Here is a 22,417-nt window from a genome sequence, read left to right on the forward strand (position 1 = left end):
ATCATTCAGTTATGGAATTATTCTGCTAAACTTTTGCCCTTCTCTTATTTTCCTCTTCAGACAGAGATTTTCGCACTATTTGGATGTGATCACATCCTTTAGGTTGTATTTCCATGCAATTCATCCTTTCATACTTGCTATTTGTGGCCCGAAAGCAGGGGTGGGGAACCTAAAGCCTGGGGGCTGGATGTGGCCGCTGGCTTGCTTGGATCTGGCCCCTGAGGCTCAGGGCTCCTCCACTAGCATTGGGGAGCCTGTGCTGGTACTCCAACCTCCTGCAGTCTCCCGTGGGGCTGGAGCACACAAAATCTATTAGCCTGGGACCCCCTAGGCTTGGTGTGGAAGAGGAATGTGGTGACTGTTTTCCTCCTCAGTTGGGGGCCATGTCAGGAGGGTTTGGGTGGTTTTTGTTTTGCTTCTCACTTTTGTACTCCCTCCCCCCCCAACTGATTTTTCTGTGGGTCAGTGGCACCTGCCCAAAAGAAGGTTCCCCACTCTTGCCTTAAAGGGTCTAAAAGCCAACATTTTTTATATTTTACCATAGCTAGAATTTTTTTTAAAAAAACCTGTGTATAAAAGCTACAGTATTTTGGCAGAATTTGTAGACTATGTCTGTTAAGACTAGGGCCATGGCCATTTTATAGGGTGGTAGGTGTTAGCCGGTGGCTGGGGTAATGAGTGCTCTGTGAGCCCTATCACACTCGAGTCTTTAACTGCTAGGACAAAGTCCCTTCGCAGCAGGCAGCCAGGGAAGCTGACAGGTGCCCCAAGAGTCTGCCCCGTGGAGGCGGCACGACTCAACGCTCAGCTCTTACTGCGTTTATCCCTGACAGTGGCAAGATAACCAAACCAGCTACAGTTCTTTTTTATTCTGTTTGGTTCTGTTACAGCAGTGGTCCCCAACACGGTGCTCGTGCCCCGGGAGCGCAGCACTTGGAGGGCGGGCTGGGCCGGCCCTGGGCGTGCGGCGCTTAGGAAGAGCGCCTGTCCGGGCGCGCGGCGCTTGGGGGGAGAGGGGCGCCGGCCCCGGACGCACGGCGCTTAGGAAGAGCGCCGGCCTGGGCGCGCGGCACTTGGGGGGGGCGCCGGCCCTGGGCTCGCGGCACTTAGTAGGAGCGCCGGCCTGGGCGCGCGGCACTTGGGGGGGGGGGGGTGCCGGGCGCGCGGTGCTTAGGAGGAGCGCTGGCCTGGGTGCGTGGCTCTTGGGGGAGGAGGAGGCGCCGGCCCCAGGCGCGCGGCATTTGGAGGGGGCGCTGGCCCCCGGCGCTTGCAGGGGGGGCCCAGCCCCGGGAGCGCGACGCTTGCGAGGGGGGGGCCGCCCCCAAGCACGCAGCCATGGGGGGGGCCGCCCGCCCCTGGGCGTGCATGTGTCCCCGCTCTCTGGCGCTCGGCAGGCGAACGGCCACGCCCCCTGGCGCCCAGCAGCCTCTAAAGGTTGGGGACCACTGTGTTACAGCAATAGGAGGAGTTAGGTTAAAGCCTAAACAGTTACTATTTTATTGTTACAAGGCAAGCTTTGCTGTTAAATGTTACTGCTGTGTTACAGATAACACAGCCACTACAAAGACAAGACAGAAAAATACAAGAAGTCGCTTAAAGGTACCGTGGAACCCTTTTGGTTCTCTGAGCTCTTATTGAAAATGCACGCAAAATAGACACCTAGCAGATATATTCTCACCCCTGCGATCCTTACTCCGGCGAAGCCAGTGTTCCTCTCAATCCCAATGGGAAGCAGTCGGTACGAGACAAAGGCATCCCTAAAGTCTCGGGGGTCCAAGACTGCCTGACCAGCAGGTATATGGTTGGATCTCCAATTAGAGTGGGGCACATGACCCCACTTTATACGTAGACGCTTCTCTTGTCATTAAAATGCCAGTTAAGTTGGAACGTCTTTGTGACGCTCATTCCCACAGGGGGTCCAAAGCTTAATTTGCACCTGTGCGGTGGAGGTAAGATTCCTCTTCTGGGACAGTATGTAGGCGTATCAATTACTGGTACCAGCCAAGGGCAGCCCGAAGCCCCGATCGTCTGCTGGCCCAATTGCCGCTGTTATCTGGTTCCTGTCTAGCATCCAGGGCCATAGTTATTCCAGCACCTCTGGAGGCCCTGGAGCCTTTGAAGACAGAGTTTTGTATGCGGGGGGGTGGGGGGGGGGATTCTGTCTGGCTACATTTGGAAAACAAAATTTCTATGAAAGTTTATGTAAGGCTGCCACCTGATGTCTTTACAAGGTAGTATATAGGTTTAACATATCTACTTAAATAGGCACCATGGTTGGAAGGCATATGTCAAATTTTTGTGATTTATAACGTCTTTTTTTCCTTGTGAGCTGGGGAGCCGGTGTGCGTTAGTACTTTAGTTTATTAGTCCTAAATGTCAAATTAATACACAAATCTTTTTTCATGCTCACACCCACTATCAGACACTAAATCGATATATTTGCTGTTTTTAAGCAGGTTTGGTTTTTTTTAAAGTTATTCTAGTTTCTCTAGATATTCATTGTAGTTTCTTATTTTGCCTTATTTAATTTCTCTAGTAGTCAAGTCTTCAGATCAATTCAAAGCAACTTACTATTTTGACTGAGAAGCTGTCACTTTCATTCAATAATTAACATGTGACTCAGTTGTGATTTCTTTATGCGCTCACTAACAGTATTATAATTAAGCACATTGGTTGCAAATAAATTTGAAATTTGAACTGTGGTACAGACTTTCCAAGATAAGCAAGTTAAAACTAACTAAATATTCTCTTCAGTATGGAATTTTAATAAATGTATTCTTTTGCTACTTATTGGGTAATTTAGGCAATAGGAGATAAGTTTTTGCCTGAGCTTGTCAACTGGCAGTTACTGTCTTTGGAAGGGATACGAAAGTGTAAATGTGTACGTGGGCTCATCGGTTAATCTTCATGGTTACACGCAACTCTACCCCTGCACTGCTGCTTCTAGATCCCGGCGCATACTGCAGCAGCATGGTGTGGGGAGCAGGCAGTGGGAGGCTGGCAAGAGCTTTTACGCTGGCTCTCTGCAATCACCAGCTCCTGCGGAGCCACTTTCCCCATGCGTGTAAATGTGTGATCACTGAAAATTTCACATTTGCCTAAGTAAATGCATTTTAACATTTTTGTAGACGTCTGCATACCAGAGTACAGGCTCTTATGGTTACAACTTAAAATCCTGGTTAAATGTTAGGCTGACCAAACGTTTAACCAGTTAACCAAGTAATCGAGATCCCAGGTGGGGGACGGCTCCAGTATGCAGTGGGCTGGACTCCCCGTAGGCAGAGGCTATTCTGGATGGTGGTGCGGCCCTTGCATGTGGAGCTCCCAGGCTCATTGCATATGGGGGCTGCTTTGGACGAGAGCAGATTCTATCAGTTCTGTTGAATAAAAGTAGTATATAGGGAGTTCAGGTAGAATTGTACCTGGATGGTGTAGCACTGTACTGGCTGTGTATGAACCCTATTTGAGTTATATGTTAAATCATTTGGTTCTGCTTCCACAGAGGCAATACATAATTTTGAAAGTGTTAAATACATACCCCATCCTTAAGACCCAAGACACCTCAGCCTGGTTGTTGAAAGAAAAACAATCTTAAACTCTACTTCATGTATGTTACTAGTAGGCTAGACTTGGTTCATCATATATGGTCTAGAGAAATTTAATTCTTGGCATAGAGATGGGATTGAACTTACAGTTTGTCCTTAGTTAAGATGGCCTTTTCCAATGACCACTATCTCCAGTTGTTTTCAGTGTGATCTATAATACAGGAACCCCCTCTCTGCCTCCAGAGAGCATCTGGGGCTTCCAGGTTTTGTAGGTGCAACTCGATTTAATTTTTATTGAGAAGAATGGGCGGTGGTAATTGTTATAAAAGAGGACATTTTAACCGAGGGCAGTATGTTACTTCAAGCTTATTAAAAACTAGGGAAATTAGGGGAGTTCTTTGTTTCTCTGAGGGAGGTTTCGTGATCTCCTGTCAGATAATTTCATTTATGAAAATATCATAAATAATATCTATTTTAAAAAACAACAAATCAAATGAAGAAAGAAAAGGGGAAAGAAGATGAAATGGGTGAGAGCACAGAGAAATATGAAGTATGGATCTTGGTGAGTAACTCAGAGTAGGGATGTAAATGATTAACTGGTAAGCCTCATCCTTAATGGTTATTCTATTTAACCAGTAGAAGCTGGAGCAGCTCCCCACCCACCTCTGGCACAAGGCTGCTCCAGCCCCACAGGGACCACCACAGTCAGGGGCTGTGGCACGTGGTGGGCCAGACTAGAGCAGTGTGCCGCAGGCAGTGGCTCCTCCATCCAGAGCAGCCCCTGTCTGTGGCAGGTCTAGCTTGGCCTCCTTGCCGCACTAGGTTCATGGGAGTGGGGCTGGTAGCTCTTGCTTGCTTTATACTGCAGAGACGGCAGCGTGTGAAACCGTGGGATTTTTAGTGATTACACAGTTAAATTTTTAAACTACGTTGTATATCCCTAATGCTGCAGAAGTACTGTAGACTGTTCCCTAGGCTTCAGAGGCTAAGCTGTAGAATATACTACAACTTCAAAGTGACATCTATACTATTATTCTAGACTACTAGCTTGAGCCCCACCAATCCAAGCCTGTCAGTTGAGGCTGGTAAGCTCATTACAAAATGCTTGTGCAGACATACATTGAGGTGTATCACTACTTTCTGATTAACAGGGAAAAGCATATTGTGATGAGTTTGGTCACAGAAAGCCCCTTGAGACTATCGCCTGATTTGCTGATTATAGCACTGAGCCCTTCTACCAGTCCTCTGATGTGCCCTGTCCTGCTAAATTGGAATCTCTGGTCTTACCCCGGAAAGGCTCAAAGTTGGGGTCACAATCCATAGCAGAGCAAAAGAGACACTGAGAGCATCTCTGCTATGGGAAGGCTCAGTCTCAGGGACAAGGTGCACAGCCCCAATTCTCCTTAAGCGCTCTCAACTCCTCGTGGTTACTTGTATTACCTTGACATTTGGTGTGGCTCATGGTAATGTATAGATAGGGTAAGTAATCTAGATTAGGTGCTTTTAACCAAGGAATTCTGAAGATACGCTCCATGTGGAAAAGAATTTTTTTCAAAGTTCAGGGATTCTGCTAGTGTTTTTATGTGCAGACCTAGAGATCAAACCATTGGCTCTGATCCTGGCAAAGGAGTCTCTATATGTACCCAGCTAGTGCACGGAGCCCACTACTCCTTTGTAGAATCAAAGCTAAAAATTACATTCACGAGGTAGTTTAGCTTTCTAGTTAGGCATGGGCCTGAATTTCCTAAGCCACATACGCTATTATGTATAGACCAAGTAGTTGAACATTTTTCTAACTTTCCAGTTTTCAATGCAGCTTCGTAACCTAAGGTCACATCAGTAGCTAATGAGTCTTTGAGATGTGTTTCTGTGGGCGACCCACAACCCTTTTCTATGACTCTGCAGTGGAAAAGGAAGTTGGTGGGGGAGAGGGGAATTAGGTTGTGCTGACACTTATACTAAATTCAGTTATACCTAAGTTTCCAGCAAGGGGGAGTGAGCCGGGAGCCAGTGCCTGTGGAGAGCTGGCTTTTAAGCTGGTTCCTTGTGTGTGCTCTTTCCTATGGAAGCTGCCTGCCCTCCCATCTTCCCCCACCCCTGACAGCTTCTGATAGAGGCAGTAGCGTGGGGAGTAGGTCAGAGCCAGTGCTCGGAGGAGCTGGCTTAAAAGCTGCCCTATGAGCACCAAACCCAGTGGAGCTGCCTATCTCCATGTGCTGCTGCGTCTGTATCAGAAGCAGCAGCGTGGGGTAGGGGAGGCAGGTGAGAGGCTGGTGCAGCCTCTCTACACGGGGAGCTCGGGCAACCCATGGACAGGGCCTGCTCTGCGGGATGCCAGCGCAACCTCTTTCCACAGGAAGCTTGGGTTCTGCCCCCCAACGGATAGGGGCTGCTGCTGTATTGCAGGCAGTAGCATGGAGCAGCAGGCAGGAGCTAGTCTATGTGGGGAGCCGATTTTTAAACCAGCTCCCCTTGCAGACTGGCTCCTCCTGCCACCCTGTGATGCTGCCTCCGATACAGGGTGGCATGAGGGCTCCCTAAAATACTCAACACCAGAGAGTATTTTAGTAACTGTGTAACTGCTAAATATTGTAGTGGCTACACGGTCACTAAAAATATACGACAACTAATGTTCTTATTCTATACCTTCCTCTGATCCATCTCTGTAATGGCTGTTCTGGAGAGAGAATATTTGACTACTTCATGTGGACCACTAGTCTGTTCACATATGTTAGTTCCTATGTTCCTTGAGGATATAGGACAAAACAGTATCTGAAAATGAGGATTGTAAAATGGGGAAAAAAATGAATAAAATTGAATGTTAGTATATAATATCAGATGTTGAGCTGGGGCAGTATTTTCTGCCAGGACAGATTATAGTTTAGTGAAATTCTCTGTTACATCTTTAATGCTATGGAATTCATTTTAAATCAAATCATGAAAGAAACTTAAGTGTTAAAGTACTAATTTCCTCTGTTCTGTTTTTTCAGGATACAAAATTGTGGATAATTATGGAATACCTTGGTGGAGGATCGGCTCTTGATCTAGTAAGTAAACTAGTTGTAAACTTCATAAATTAAGTAAACTTAATTTAAATTTAATTAATGCATTTCTTGAATGTTTCTGCTATTTATAATTCTAAATAATTAAAAATAACTTGTGTGCATATATGAATTAAAATAACTTTTCAATGAGATCCACATCGTTATGTTTGTGTGCTAAAAGGCTTGGTAACTCAGGATATTAGTAATGAGATATGAAAACTTTAATCTTGAAAGTCTGATATTGAGCCAACCAGAGAATATTAATGACTGTAAGTTGTTATTGTTTGCTGGATCTTCAAGGTACTCTTACATTTGTTTCTTAAAAAGCGACGAGGAGTCCTGTGGCACCTTATAGACTAACTGAAGTGTAGGAGCATAAGCTTTCGTGGGCAAAGACCCACTTCGTCAGATGCATGTAGTGGAAATTTCCAGAGGCAGGAATAAATATGCAGGCCAGGATCAGGCTGGAGATGACGAGGTGGATCCAATCAAGGAGGATGAGGCCCACTTCTAGCAGCTGATCTGGAGGTGTGAATTCCAAGAGAGCAGAAGCTGCTTTTGTAGTTAGCAAGCCATTCACAGTCTTTGTTTAATCCAGAGTTGATTGTGTCAAACTTAAAGATGAACTATAGCTCAGCAGTTTCTCTTTGAAGTCTGGTCCTGAAGTTTTTTTGCTGCAGGATGGCTACTTTTAGATCTGCAATTGTGTGTCCAGGAAGATTGAAGTGTTCCCCTACAGGTTTTTGTATGTTGCCATTCCTAATATCAGATTTGTGTCCATTGATTCTTTTACGTAGGGACTGTCCTGTTTGGCCGATGTATATAGCAGTGGGGCATTGTTGGCACATGATGGCATATATTACGTTGGTGGATGTGCAGGAGAATGTACCAGTGACAGTATGGCTGATCTGGTTAGGTCCTGTGACGGTGTTGCTGGTGTATATATGTGGGCAGAGTTGGCACCGAGGTTTGTTGCAAGGATTGGTTCCTGAGTTCGAGTTATTATGGTGCGGTGTGTAGTTGCTGGTGAGAATATGCTTCAGGTTGGCGGGTTGTCTGTGGGCGAGGACCGGCCTACCTCCCAAGGCCTGTGAAAGCGAGGGATCATTGTCCAGGATGGGTTGAAGATCACTAATGATGCGTTGGAGAGGTTTTAGCTGGGGACTGTAGGTGATGGCCAGTGGTGTTCTGTTGGTTTCTTTCTTGGGCTTGTCCCGTAGCAGGAGGCTTCTGGGTACACGTCTGGCTCTGTCAATCTGTCTCCTCACTTCCTCGTGTGGGTATCGCAGTTTACAGAATGCTTGTTGAAGATCTTGTAGGTGTAGGTCTCTGTCTGAGGGGTTGGAGCATATGCGGTTGTACCTCAGTGTTTGGCTGTAAACAATGGATCGTGTGGTGTGTCCGGGATGGAAACTGGAGGCATGCAGGTAAGTATAGCGGTCGGAAGGTTTTTGGTATAGGGTGGTATTGATATGACCGTCACTTATTTGTATCGTGGTGTCCAGGAAATGGACCTCCCGTGTAGATTGGTCCATGCTGAGGTTGATGGTGGGGTGGAAGCTGTTGAAATCATGGTAAAATTCTTCCAGTGTCTCCTTCCCATGGGTCCAGATGATGAAGATTTCAACATATCCCTGCAGCCCCTGATAAAGGCAGAGCAGGGGGTCTCCACATGCTGTCCTTGCCTGCAGACATTACTCCTGCAGCTCTCATTGATCAGTAACAGGGAACTGTGCCAGTAGAAGTTGTGGGCTGAGTGCTTGTAGATGAGGGGTAACACATGGCGCCTAGAAGTCATTGCTGTACATGCCAGCTGCCGGCAAGGGCACGCGCGGCGCACCCGGGGGCGGGGCCAAGGCTAGGGCGAGCAAGAGCACGCGCGGCGCACCCGGGGGCGGGGCCAAGGCTAGGGCCGGCAAGGGCACGCGCGGCGCACCCAGAGCCGGGGCTGGCCATGTGCCCGAGGCTGGCACCTGCCGCACGCCCAGGGACGGGGCCAGCCCAGATTGCTCCGCGGGCGCATGTAAAGGGCCCGACAGGAGCCATGGTGCCCGCGGGCACCGGGTTGGGGACCACGGATCTAGACCTTCTGATAAACCATCAGAAATCCACATTCAAGCCCCCTCAATCCATAGAGTTCATAGGGGGTCACTTAGATTCAATATCAGCTCAAGCACACTTGCCTCACCATTGTTGCGCAGCTCTACAGGATTTGATCAGCATCTTGTCTGTGAGTCCCTCCTCTACAGTCCTTACCTATCTTCAGCTTATGGGTCATATGACGATGACTACTTATATAGTTATATACGCGCTCCTGCATTTTCATTCCCTTCAACACTGGACTGCTTTAGTCTATATCCCATCCCATCACCTATTGCACAAGACGGTATCCTTACCACCCGATGTTCTCACTTCACACTGATGGTGGACATTCTCAGACAGCCTCTTTGCTAGGCTCTCTCTTCACCAAACCAAGCCATCAGTGCAGATCACAACCGATGCTTCCCTATTGGGATTCGGCACTCGCCTACAAAATCAACTGGCTTAGGGCAGATGGTCACCACAGGAGGCCAAATTGCTCATCAACCTTCTTGAGCTCAGGGCTGTAAGAAACGCCTGTATCCATTTTGCCCCTCCCTCCCCTCATCTACAACTGAACTGTTCGCACCTTCATAGACATATGACTACAGTGTTTTATGTAAACAGACAGGGAGGTACGTGCTCCTGCTCCCTGTGTGCAGAGGCAATTTACCTGTGGAACTGCTGCATCCATCATCAGGTCACACTCACAACATTTTACCTACCTAGGGTGAACAATACTATGGAGGATACCCTTAGTCACAAATTCTCCACAGATCACGAATGGGAACTTCATCCTCGAGTCCTTACTTCAATTTTCCCATGATGGGGATTCCCATTGATAGATCTGTTTGCATCACATCTCAACTCCAAGAGCCCTTGGTTCTGCTCCCGGGGGGACTAATCCATTGGGGATGCCTTCCTGGTGATATGGAATGCACCACTTCACTACACTTTTCCTCCAATCCCTCTTATCCCGAGTAAAGATGTTAAGGACTAGTTGACTATCCGATAAGTATTTGCTTATCGAATAGTTAGTCGACTAGTAGATTCCTTCCCCCCCCCCCCCTTGCTGCCTCAGAGAGAGGCAGCAAAGTGGGGGAAAGGGTACAGGGATCAGCTGTGTGGCATTGCAACTTTGAAACGCCAAGGCAGTGTTTCAAAGGGGCAGCCACTGCACAGCTCATCTGCAGCTCAGCTGTGTGACGCGCTGCCCCTTTAAAATACCGAAGTGCCGTGGAGCCCGGGGACAGCTGGGGTTCCAAGCGGCATTTTCCCCAGAACCCGGAGTCAGCTGGAGAGATGCCGTGCAGAACCAGGGTCATCTGGGGACTCTTCAGCTGACCCCGGGCTCCATGGCTGCCCACCACATTTTAACATTCCTAATCCTGAGGGTCCTGCACAAGATCCATTTGGATGGTGCTCAAGACATCTTGATAGCCTCTTCTTGCTCCAGGCAGACTTGCTTTTCATACTTCCACTACATGTCTCTCCCACATATCCTCTTCCAGACTGCCACAGTCTACTTTCTCAGGAACTTGGGACAATTCTGCATCCCCAGCCCCACACTCTTCACCTGAATGCCTGGCTTCTGTCTAGTTCCATGATTCTGAAACTCGCTGTTCTTCAAGGAGTGACTCCGTGGGTGCTCCACCTTAGGTGCGTCAGTGCCGCTGCATGTCGAATCGAAGATTTGTGATAGGAGTGCCCGTGGTTGGCTACGTGCATGTGGTGCCAGCACGGGAGATCTGAGGCATCTATTCCGCATGCGCAGCCAATTGTCCTCACTTCCTTCTCAACCACCACCGACTTCGGTCTCAACTCTGCAGTCGCCCTTTCTACCTCTCTGATAATTTGCATTCTGTAGATAGTTACACAACTGTTACCACAAAAGTTGTTATTAATTTGTTCTGCTTACCGCTGTAGCTTAAAAAAATTCTCTCTTCACTTAGCAATACTAACTACTTCTATTTTACTATTCTGAGGATTCAGTTCTCTAATACATGCCAAAACCTTGCCTTCCTGGGACATGCCTGCCTTGCTGGGTTTTAAAGGTGCACAAGTTGCAAGCTGTCTCTTTCTATTTCTACATGGCAGCCAGATCCTTAGCCTCCACAGTGGTGATAAGGTGAGCATCCTGGCTTTAGCTCTCAGATCCAAGCAGCAGTCGAGGGCTTGCTGTTCAAGGGTACCAAGCTCTTTGCTGAATCCACAAACGCCTCCTTAGACACCCTAAAGGATTCATGGGCTACATTAAAGACTCTTGGCATTCATGTGCTTGACACAGAGAAAACAGAGCAGGTCATTCACACTGAGGTACAGATCCACACCCTTTAACCAACAACTACAGCACGACGACAATAAATGATGCATGCCAAAATAGGCGCAAGCAAGCCTCCGAACAGTCACCATCTCAACAACCATCAATGTCTCGTCAAGCATTTTGAAGTCCTGGTCGAGGTTCAAACAACCCCGAAATTTTCACAGCAGCCATTTGAACCCTCCACAAAAGTTGGCAGCAGACTAGCTACATTCTATCCAGTGGGTGCTGGAAATCATAAAAATTGGTTATCGCATCCCGTTTTTAGTTACCTTCCTCCCCCAAATCCTCCTTGCCTGTCTCTCTTCAGGGACCCCTTTCACGAATATGTGTTCATACAAGAGCTAGAACACCTTCTCAGGCTAGGTGCCATAGAAGAGGTACCAAAGGAGCACAGAGGCAGGGGTATCTACTCCCATTATTTCCTCACCCCCCAAGAAATCAGGAGGGTTGAGGCCGATATTGGACCTTTGAAGACTCATTTCCTTCATATGCTACTAAAGGTACAAGAATGGTAACCCTCGTCAAAATTATTCCTGCCTTGGAAAAGGGAGCATGGTTATCCACCCTTGACCTCCAGGATGCCTATGTTCATATATTAATACACCTGTCACACCGACATTTTATTCGTTTCAAGATGGACAGACACTTTCAGTACAGAGTGATACTTTTGGACTCTCAGCAGCCGCATGAGTGTTCTCAAAGTTTCTGACAGTAGTAACTGCACATTTATGCAAAATGGGCATCACTATATTCTCTTACCTATATGATTATCTTGTAATGGGCAGCAGAGAACAAGACACAGCCCAAGCTGAAACAACCATCAGAGACCTATTATACTGCCTTTGACTTCAGATACACATACCTAAGTGCACACTGTGATCTCAACTCAGACATTAGAATTTATAGCGGCACACTTAGACTGCACAGCGGCCGTAGCCTCTTTACCAGAGCGCAGATTTACAGCAATCAATTACCTCTCATTAATGGAGCAGGCCAGTCCAGTTTGATAGCCTGACACTGCCTACAAATGTTTGGGCACATGGTGGTGGCCACATTCATGGGGCCACATGCCCACCTACACATGAGGCCCCTCCCAGGCATGGCTCCGCACAGCATACCAGCTACGCACCCATCATTTAAACAACTTACCATACCAACCAAGATAAAGATCTCAATCATGTGGTAGACTGCATGACAATATATGTGTAGGGGTTCCCTTCCAAAGAACTCCACCATCAGTAACAATTACTACAGATGCTTCACTACTGGGCTGGGGTGCACACCGAGACCATCGAGTGATACAGGCTCAATGGACCCAGGATGATACCGGGCTACACATCAACCTACTCGAACTCAGGGTAGTACAAAACAAATGTATACACTTTCTCTCCTGATCCAGAACAAAACAGTTCAAATTCTTATGGACAATGTCACTAAAAAGTATTGTATCAAATGAGGCGCCAGGTCATACCAACTCTGACAAGAGGCAGTCCGCTTCTGGAAGTGGTGTATTCCACAGAATATGCACCTGATTGCAACTTACTTCCTTGGTAAGAACAACATAACTCATCAAGAAGTGGGGTTTCCCCAACAGTGGATCTATTTGCCACATATGACAATGCCCGTTGCTCCCACTATTGCTCCAGAGCAGGCATAGGCCCCTACTACCTAGGAGAAGCCTTTGCCATACGGTGGACGGCACCTCTGTACTACGCTTTCCCCCGTTTCCACTAATGCAACAGGTAATCCTCAAGATCAAACAGGACAGGGCCAGAGTAATTGTCATAGACCCCAACTGGCCCAGACAAACATGGTGTCTATATCCCTTACTGATGAGCATCTGACCATTGCATCGCTTCCCACTGATCCCAGCTCTGCTCACACAAGGCAACGGTCAGGTACACCATCCCGACATGCACACACTGCATCCCCAAGTGTGGGTTTTAGTTGGCTGAACAGCGTGGAGAAGATACTTCTGGAGCCAGTGCAACTCAGCCTCACAAATTCCAGGAGATCTACAAGGAGAAAAACACACAGAAGTGGAAGCATTTCACAATCTGGTGCTTGACCCACAACTATAAGCCAGCCCATCTGCAAATATCACAGATACTACAGCATCTACTGGACCTGTACAATGCAGGCCTCTTCCTGAGCTCCATAACAGTACATCTCGCCTCCATCTCAGCACTCCATCTCCCACTTCAAATACACTTGGTCTTTACTCATCCAGATGTCAAAAGATTCCTATGAGGTCTACAAAACATGTTTCTGCCACTTAAAGACCCAACACCAGCATGGGATCTAAACCTCGTGCTAAAAATCCTTATGGGCAGGCTGTTCGAACCGCTAGGTAAATGCTTCTTATTTCATCTGTCAGTAAAGATTGCCTTCCTCATTGCAGTTACCTCTGCAAGATGAATAGGAGAATTGGGAGCTCTCGTGTTGGACCCTTCCATATACAGTATTCCATAAACACAAAGTAGTTTAACAACACATCCCAAATTCCTCCTAAAAGTACTTACCTCTTTTCACTGCAGTGAATCAATATACTTACCTGTCTTCTACCCAAGCATAAGAACATAAGAATGGCCAGACGGGGTCAGACTCAAGGTCAGTCTAGCCCAGTATCCTGTTTGCCAACAGTGGCCAATAGCAGATGCCCCAGAGGGAGGAATTCCAACAGATAATCCTCAGGTGATCCCTCCCCTGTCACCCATCTCCAGAGAAACAGAGGCTAGGGATACCATTCTAACCCATCTAAGCTAATAGCCATTGATAGGCCTAACCTCCATGAATCTATCTAGCTCTTTTTTGAACCCTGTTAAAGGTCTAGCCTACACCATATCCTCTGACAAGGATTTCCACAGGTTGACTGTGCGCTTAGTGAAGAAAAACTTCCTTTTGTTTGTTTTAAACCTGCTGCTTATTAATTTCATATGGTGACCCCTAGTTCTTTTATTGTAGGAATAAGTAAATAACTTTTCCTTATTCACTTTTTCCATACCCCTCATGATTTTACAGACCACTATCATATCCCCCCTTAGTCTCCTCTTTTCTAAGATGAAAAATCCAAGTCTCTTTAATCTCCCTTCATCTGGGACCCATTCCAAACCCCTAATCATTTTTGTTGCCCTTTTCTGAACCTTTTCCAATGCCAAGATATCTTTTTTGAGATGAGGCGACCACACCTGTATACAGTATTCAAGATGTGGGCGTACCATGGTTTTCTATAGTGGCAATAAGATATTTTGTCTTATTGTCTATCCCTTTTTTAATACTTCCCAACATTCTATTTGCTTTTTTCACTGCCGCTGCGCACTGAATGGATGTTTTCTGAGAACTATCAACACTGACTCCAAGATCTCTCTCTTGAGTAGTTGTAGCCAAATTAGCCCCCATCATACTATATGTATAGTTGGGATTATGTTTTTCCAACGTGCATTACTTTACATTTATCAATTTCATTTGTCTTTTTGTTGCCCAATCACTAGTTTGGTTAGATCTTTTTGAAGCTCTTCACAGTCTGCTTTGGTTGTAACTATCTTGAGCAGTTTGGTATCATCTGCAAATTTTGCCACCTCATTGTTTACCCCTTTCTCTAGATCATTTATAAATAATTTGAATAGGACGAGTCCCAGGACAGACCCTTGGGGAACCCCCTAGTTACCTCTCTCCACTCGGAAAATATACCATTTATTCCTACCCTTTGTTTCCTGTCTTTTAACCAGTTATCAATCCATGAAAAGACTTTCCCTCTTATCCCATGACAACTTACTTTACTTAAGGTCCCTCACCAAAGGCTCTTGTCAAAGGCTTTCTGGAACTCTAAGTATACTATATCCATTCGATCTCTTTTGTCGACATATTTTTGACCCCCCTCAAGGAACTCTAGCAGATTAGTAAGGCATGATTTCCCTTTACATAAACCATCTTGACTTCCCCCAATAAATTATATTCATCTATGTGTCTGACAATTTTATTTTTCACTATAGTTTCAACTAATTTGCCCAGTACTGATGTTAGACTTACATGTCTGTAATTGCCAGGATCACCTCAAGAGCCCTTTTTAAATATGGGTGTCACATTAGTTATCTTCCAGTCATTAGGTACAGAAGCTGATTTAAAGGATATGTTACAAGCCACAGTTAATAGTTCTGCAGTTTCCCATTTAAGTTTTCACAACTCTTGGGTGAATGCCATTTCGTTTCTGTGACTTGTTACTGTTTATCAATTCGTTCCAAAACCTCTTCTAATTACACCTCAATCTGGAACAATGCCTCAGATTTGTCACTTTAAAAAGAATGGCTCAGATTTCAGAATCTCTCCAATATCCTCAGTCATGAAGACTGAAGCAGATAATTTATTTAGCTTCTCTGCAATGACTTTATCATCTTTGAGGGCACTTTTAGCATCTCGATTGTCAAAGGGCCCCTCTGGTGGTTTAGCTGGCTTCCTGCTTCTGATGTACTTAAAAAACATTTTACTATTACTTTTTTGAGTTTTTGACCAGCTGTTCTTCCAACTCCTTTTTGGTTTTTCTTCTTATATTTTTACACTTTATTTGACAAAGTTTATGGTTCTTTCTTTTTCCTCACTAGGATTTGACTTCCACTTTTTAAAATATCTTTTTATCTGTCACTGCTTCTTTTACCTGTTTGTTAAGCTACTCTGGCACTTTTTTGGTTCTCTTTATTGTGTTTTTTAATTTGGGGTCATTTAAGTTGGGCCTCTATTATGGTGTCTGAAAAGTTTCTATGCATCTTGCAGAGATTTTACTTTTGTCACTGTATCTTTTAATTTCTGTTTTACTAACTTCCTCATTTTTGTGTAGTTCCCCTTTCTGTAATTAAATGCCAGAGTGTTATGCTGCTGTGGTGTTTTTCCCACCACAGGGATGTTAAATTATATTACATTATGGTCACTATTTCCAGGAGGTCCAGTTATATTTACCTCTTGAACCAGATCCTACACTCCACTTAGGACTAAATCAAGAATAGCCACTCCCCTTGTGGGTTCCAGAACCAGCTGCTCTAAGAAGCAGTCATTTAAGCTATCAAGAAATTTTATCTCTGCATCCCGTCCTGAAGTAATGGGTACCCAATCTAGATGAGGATCGTTGAAATCCCTCACTGTTGAGTTTTTTAGTTCGATAGCCTCTCTAATCTCCCTTAGCATTTCATAGTCACTATCACTGTCCTGATTAGATGGTTGATATTATATCCCTACAGCTATATTCTTACTATTGGAGCATGGAATTACTATCCATAGAGATTTTTTGGAACATTTTGACTTGAGATTTTTACTTCATCTAATTCTACATTTTTTTCATGTATAGTGCCACTCCCCCACCAGCATGACCTGTTCTGTCCTTCCCATATATTTTGTACCCAGTCTGATTGTGTCCCATTGATTGGCCTCATTCCACCAAGTTTCCTTGATGCCTGTTATATCAATATCTTCCTTTAAAACTAGGCATTCCAGTTCACCCATTTTATTATTTAGACTTCTAGCATTTGTGAATAATAAGCACTTCAATAATTTGTCACTATTTATCTGTCTGCCATTTCCTGATGTTACTCTTTTTTATTTGATTGTGTGTCATTAGATCTGACCTGTACTTCCATCCTCTCCTCCTGATTAGCACATAAAGCATCTCTATTAATAGAACCTCCCCTAATAGATGTACCTGTCCGATCCATGTGCTCCTCACCCTTCGGCTTTCCCCCAGTCCTTAGTTTAAAAACTGCTCTACAACCTTTTTAATGTTAAGTGCCAGCAATCTGATTCCCATTTTAGTTTAGGTGGAGCCCATAGGCTCCTGTATAGGCTCCCCCTATCCTGTATAGGCTCCCCCTATCCCAGAAGTTTCCCCAGGCCGTAATAAATCAAAACCCCTCCTCTCTACACCATCGTCTCATCCACGCATTGAGGCGCCGAAGCTATGCCTGCCTACCTGGCCCTGCGCATGGAACTGGAAACATTTCAGGGAATGCTACCATACAGTTCCTGGATTTTAATCTTTCCTAGCAGCCTAAATTTGGCCTCCAGAACCTTTCTCCTACCCTTCCCTATGTCATTGGTACCAACATGTACCACAACCACCAGCTCCTCCCCAGCACTACACATAAGTCTATCTAGATATCTCGAGAGATCTGCCACTTTTGCACCAGGCAGGCAAGTCACCGTACGGTTCTCCAGGTCATCACAAACCCAGCTATCTATGTTTCTAATGATTGAATCCCCCATTACTGACACCTGCCTTTTCCTAACGACTGGAGTTCCCTCCCCCCGGAGATGTATCCTCAGTCCAAGAGGATACCATAACATCCTCTGGAAGTAGGGTCCCATCTACGCAATCATTTTCCTCTGCTCCAGTTGAATGTTCTCCTTCCCTGAGCCTTTCATCCTCCTTAACAGCACAGGGGCTGTCTGACTGGAGGTGGGACAATTCTAGTCTCAGAAAGCTTCATCTACGTACCTCACTGCCTCTCTTAGTCCCTCCAAATCAGCCACCCTGGCCTCCAAAGCCCATATGTGGTCTCTGAGGGCCAGGAGCTCCTTGCACCGAATGCACACATGCCACCTGTCCATAGGGCAGATAATCATACATGCCACATTGAGTGCAATAAACAGAATAGCCCCATCTCTGCTGCTGGGCTTCTGCCTGCATTCTTTCCTACAGCTACTTAAGTTATTCACAGGGTTTCTATTTAAATCAGGACATTTTCTTTTTAGTTTTAATTTAAAAGTTTTAAAGAATGGCACCTCCTTCCAACTCCACTTCTAAACTCCCTCTCGAAACTCCTTGTTAGCTGCCACTGGTCTCAAAGCTCCCTGGTCACTTACTCACAGGCTTTATAAAGTCCTGGCCTTCCTGATAGCCCCGCCCCCTGGCTAAGGCTCAAACAATGAACAGAGGGGTCTAGATTTCAAGTACTCCTTAAGAAGCTCACAGCTTCCAACTGCCTGCCACAGCACATTGCTCTTCAAACAAACAGCTGAACACTTGAATCTCCAAACAGACACAGACAGACAGACACAAGCTCACACACAGTTTCTTTCAGGCAACTAGCATATAACCCCCAAACACACACTACAGTCAGCCACTTATCTCAAGTGTCCCGTGTTCGTTCCTCCTTCACCTGGAGAACTCCCTCTCGAAACTCCCTGTTAGCTGCCCCTGTTTGCCCACGTAAGGACCACAAGGAGGTGGCGCTACATACCTTGGATGTCCACAGAGCACTTGCTTTTTACCTATAGTGCACAAAAGCATTCCGCAAGACTCCACGGCTATTCGTATCCTCTGCAGAGAGTTCACGGGGGTTACCCATAATAAAACAAAGACTACTTTGTTTAATAATACAAAGCCCACTGGTCAGTGAGGAGGGAGAAACAGTAACAGGAAACTTGGAAATGGCAGAGATGCTTATTGACTTCTTTGTTTCACTCTTCACCGTGAAGTCTGAAGGAACGCCTAACATAGTGAATGCTAGGGGGCAGGGGATAGGTTTAGAAGATAAAATAAAATAAGAACAAGTTAAAAATCACCTAGAAAAGTTAGATGCCTGCAAGTCACCAGGGCCTGATGAAATGCCAGGGAAGATAATGGAGCAAGTAATTAAGGAAATCATCTGTAAACACTTGGAAGGTGGCAAGGCGATAGGGAACAGCCAGCATGGATTTGTAAAGAACAAATCACGTCAAACCAATTTGATTGCTTTCTTTGATAGGATAACGAGTTTTGTGGATAAGGGAGGATGTGGTATACCTAGACTTTAGTAAGGCATTTGATACGGTCTCTCATGATATTCTTATCAATAAACAAGGCAAATACAACTTAGATGGGGCTACTATAAGGTGGGTGCATGACTGGCTGGATAACCGAACTCAGAGAGTAGTTATTAATGGTTCACAATCCTGCTGGAAAGGTATAACAAGTGGGGTTTTGCAGGGGTCTGTTTTGGGACCGGCTCTGTTCAATATCTTCATCAACGATTTAGATATTTGCATAGAAAGTATGCTTATTAAGCTTGCAGATGATACCAAGCTGGGAGGGTTTGCGACTGCTCTGGAGAATAGGATCATAATTCAAAATGATCTGGACAAATTGGAGAAATGGTCTGAGGTAAACAGGATAAAGTTTAATAAAGACAAATGCAAAGTGCTCCACTTAGGAAGGAACAATCAGTTTCAACCATACAGAATGGGAAGCGACTGTCTAGGAAGGGGTATGGCAGAAAGGGATCTAGGGGTTATAGTGGACCACAAGCTGATTATGAGTTGGCAGTGTGAAAATTGTTGCAAAAAAAGCAAACATGATTCTGGGATGCATTAACAGGTGTGTTGTGAGCAAGATACGAGAAGTCATTCTTCCGCTCTACTCTACACTAGTTAGGCCTCAGTTGGAGTATTGTGTCCAGTTCTGGGCACAACATTTCAAGAAGGATGTAGAGAAATTGGAGAGGGTCCAGAGAAGAGCAACAAGAATGATTAAGGGTCTAGAGAACATGACCTATGAAGGAAGGCTGAAAGAATTGGGTTTGTTTAATTTAGAAAAGAGAAGACTGAGGGGGGACACAATAGCAGTTTTCAGGTATCTAAAAGGGTGTCATAAGGAGGAGGGAGAAAACTTGTTCATCTTGGCCTCTGAGGATAGAACAAGAAGCAATGGGCTTAAACTGCAGCAAGGGAGGTTTAGGTTGGACAATAGGAAAAAGTTCCTAACTGTCAGTGTAGTCAAACACTGGAATAAATTGCCCAGGGAGGTTGTGGAATCTCCATCTCTGGCGATATTTAAGAATAGGTTAGATAAATGTCTTTCAGGATGGACTAGACAGTATTTGGTCCTGCCATGAGGGCAGGGGACTGGACTTGATGACCTCTCGAGGTCTCTTCCAGTCCTGGTATTCTGTGATACTTGAATGGGTATCTAGCTGAATACACTTGGTGTATACATTAGCACAAAAGGAGCTGCCTCCCAACATAAGAGCTCATTCCACAAGAGCCATGGCATCTATCACTGCATTCCTATGAAGCGGTCCAACAGAACACATCTGGAAGGCTGCCACATGGCCATCCAGCTACGCGGCATTATGCTATCTGGACATTTGCGGTTTTGGAAACAAAATTTGGCTGAAAAATACTCTTGGTCACAGTGTCACATCCTCCGAATCTCCCACCTCCTAATATGACTACTTTGTAATCACCGGAGGTGGAGCATCCCCAGGAACACTCCTCAAATAATAAGAAGGGAAGGTTACTCACCTGTGCCATAACTGGAGTTCTTTGAGATGGTTGTCCCTGTGGGTGCTCTACCACCCATCCATCCTCCCCTCGAATTTGGACTTAGATGCATCCGGGTCACAGAAGGAACTGAGGATGATCGGCTGTGCATGCGGAGTAGCTGCTTCATATCTCCTGTGCTGGCATCCTGCGCACGCAGCTGACCACGGGCACTGCTATCACAAATCTCTGATCAGAGGCATAGCGGTGCTGATGCACCTAAGGTGGAGCACCCACAGGGACAGCCATGTCAAAGAACTCCAGTTACTTCACAGGTGAGAAACCTTTCCCTCTGAACAGGTGAAGGAGGTCCGTTTCCATAGCAGGAGGCTCTCCACTTGCACAACCTACCTCTACAAATGGAGATGCTTCTCCTTCTGGTGCATGCAAAGACAGATCGACCCTTGCACCTCTCCACCTCATATCCTTCTTGATTATATTCTCGAACTAAAGACTAGAAGTTTGTCAATTTCATCTCTAAGAGTTCATCTGGTGGCAATTACAACCTTCTGTGAGTCAGTTAAATGTTTTTTGTGCACCCTATCACCAGAAGATTCCTTAAAGGGCTTTAAAACTTGTACCCTTTTCACAGGGCCCCACCGCCCATATGGGACTCAGACTTAGTCTTAGACTCCCTGATGCGGCCTCCTTTTAAGCATATATTGACCTGTTCCCATCTCTCCTTTCTCATGAAGGTAACATTTTTAATCGCTATCACCTCTGCCCGGAGGGTCAGTGTGATCTGGGCTCTGATGGTGGACCTACCTTATGCAGTTTTTGCCAAAGACAGAGTTATTTTACAACCACATCCTGCCTTTCTGCTGAAAGTCTGCACTTTGTTACATATCAACGAACCCATTGTTTTATTTGCTTTCTATCCTAAACCACATGCATCTTGTCAGGACGCTATCCTACGTATGTTGGATGTCTGGGCTCTCACCTTTTGCATACACAGAACATGGACTTTCTGCAGATGTTGGCGTCTATTTGTTTCCATTGCAGAGCACTCACAGGGTATGCACATCTCCAACTGGATATCATCGTGTATAACATCGTGTGTGATCTTACAGAATACAACTTTACCAGTGCCTCCAAGAGCATATTCCATCCACGCCATTGCCGCATCCACAGCATTTCTTTGTAATGTTGCCCTCAAAGACATTTACCAGGCAGCCACCTGGTCATCTGAGCATACAGTTTGCTAAACATTATGCCATCCTATCTCAATCACTGTCTGACACCAGCCATGACAGTCCTGTTCTTAGCCGCTAAGAAGTGCCTCTGAAGCCCACTGTCCAGATCAGTCACTGCTTTGTAATCGTCAACAGTGGAGCAGCCAAAACTTGAAGAAGGAAAGGAAGTTAGTCACCCTGTGCAGTAATGACTGTTCTTCGAGATGTCTCGTACCCCCACCCCACCTCATGGGTGCCCCACTATCCACCCTCCTCCCGTGTACTTCAGAGTACCTAGCTACTCAGGAGTAGATGAGGAACTGAGGGAGGGTCAGACCACACGTGCAGTGACTTACGGCACTATGGCATGATTGTCACGAGGCACCTATACTGCACGCGTGGCTCAACTGACAACTGCTATGAAAAACTCTTATCTGCAGTTCTGAGACCACCTGCCACCAACAGTGGAGCACCCACAGGGACACAAATCTTGAAGAACAGTCATTACTGCACAGGATGAGTGACTTCTTCTTCTCAGTTTATTAGAATATAGGTTACTGTTTTCCCTGGGTTTCCCTGCAGATTTATGCAGAGCTGGGGTGGGGAGAGAAGGGACAGGAAAGACAAAGGAACAGGCAAATTACACTATGTGCAAAGGAGAGAGAAAATTAGCATCAAAAGCAATAAAATATCAAAACATTTTGATTAGTTTTTACTTATTTTCAAGACCATGTGGCATTTTTAGTTCCTAGTGTTCTGTGTCATCTCTGAAATTTTTACTTTACAAGTATTTACAAATATTTCTTGCATGTTTCTACTAGTTAGAGCCTGGCTGTCTTGATGAAACCCAGATTGCTACAATATTGAGAGAGATACTTAAAGGACTTGATTATTTGCATTCCGAAAAGAAAATACACAGAGATATTAAAGGTAAGCTTTTAATAATTTTTAAATAGTTTTGGTTATGTTTAA

The 22,417-nt window shown here is 45.5% G+C and overlaps 1 protein-coding gene across 1 annotated transcript in view; it reads left to right on the plus strand.

Moving 5' to 3' along the window:
• STK24 (serine/threonine kinase 24) overlaps positions 1-22,417 on the plus strand; it is an 86,348-nt gene that overhangs the window by 27,462 nt on the left and 36,469 nt on the right. The window contains exons 3-4 of the mRNA XM_075918782.1: positions 6,536-6,592; positions 22,267-22,375. Coding sequence (XP_075774897.1) covers positions 6,536-6,592; positions 22,267-22,375 — 166 coding nt within the window. The remainder of the gene's footprint in view (positions 1-6,535; positions 6,593-22,266; positions 22,376-22,417) is intronic.

The sequence above is a fragment of the Pelodiscus sinensis genome, chromosome 1 (assembly GCF_049634645.1).
Source record: "Pelodiscus sinensis isolate JC-2024 chromosome 1, ASM4963464v1, whole genome shotgun sequence".
Taxonomy (NCBI): domain Eukaryota; kingdom Metazoa; phylum Chordata; order Testudines; family Trionychidae; genus Pelodiscus; species Pelodiscus sinensis.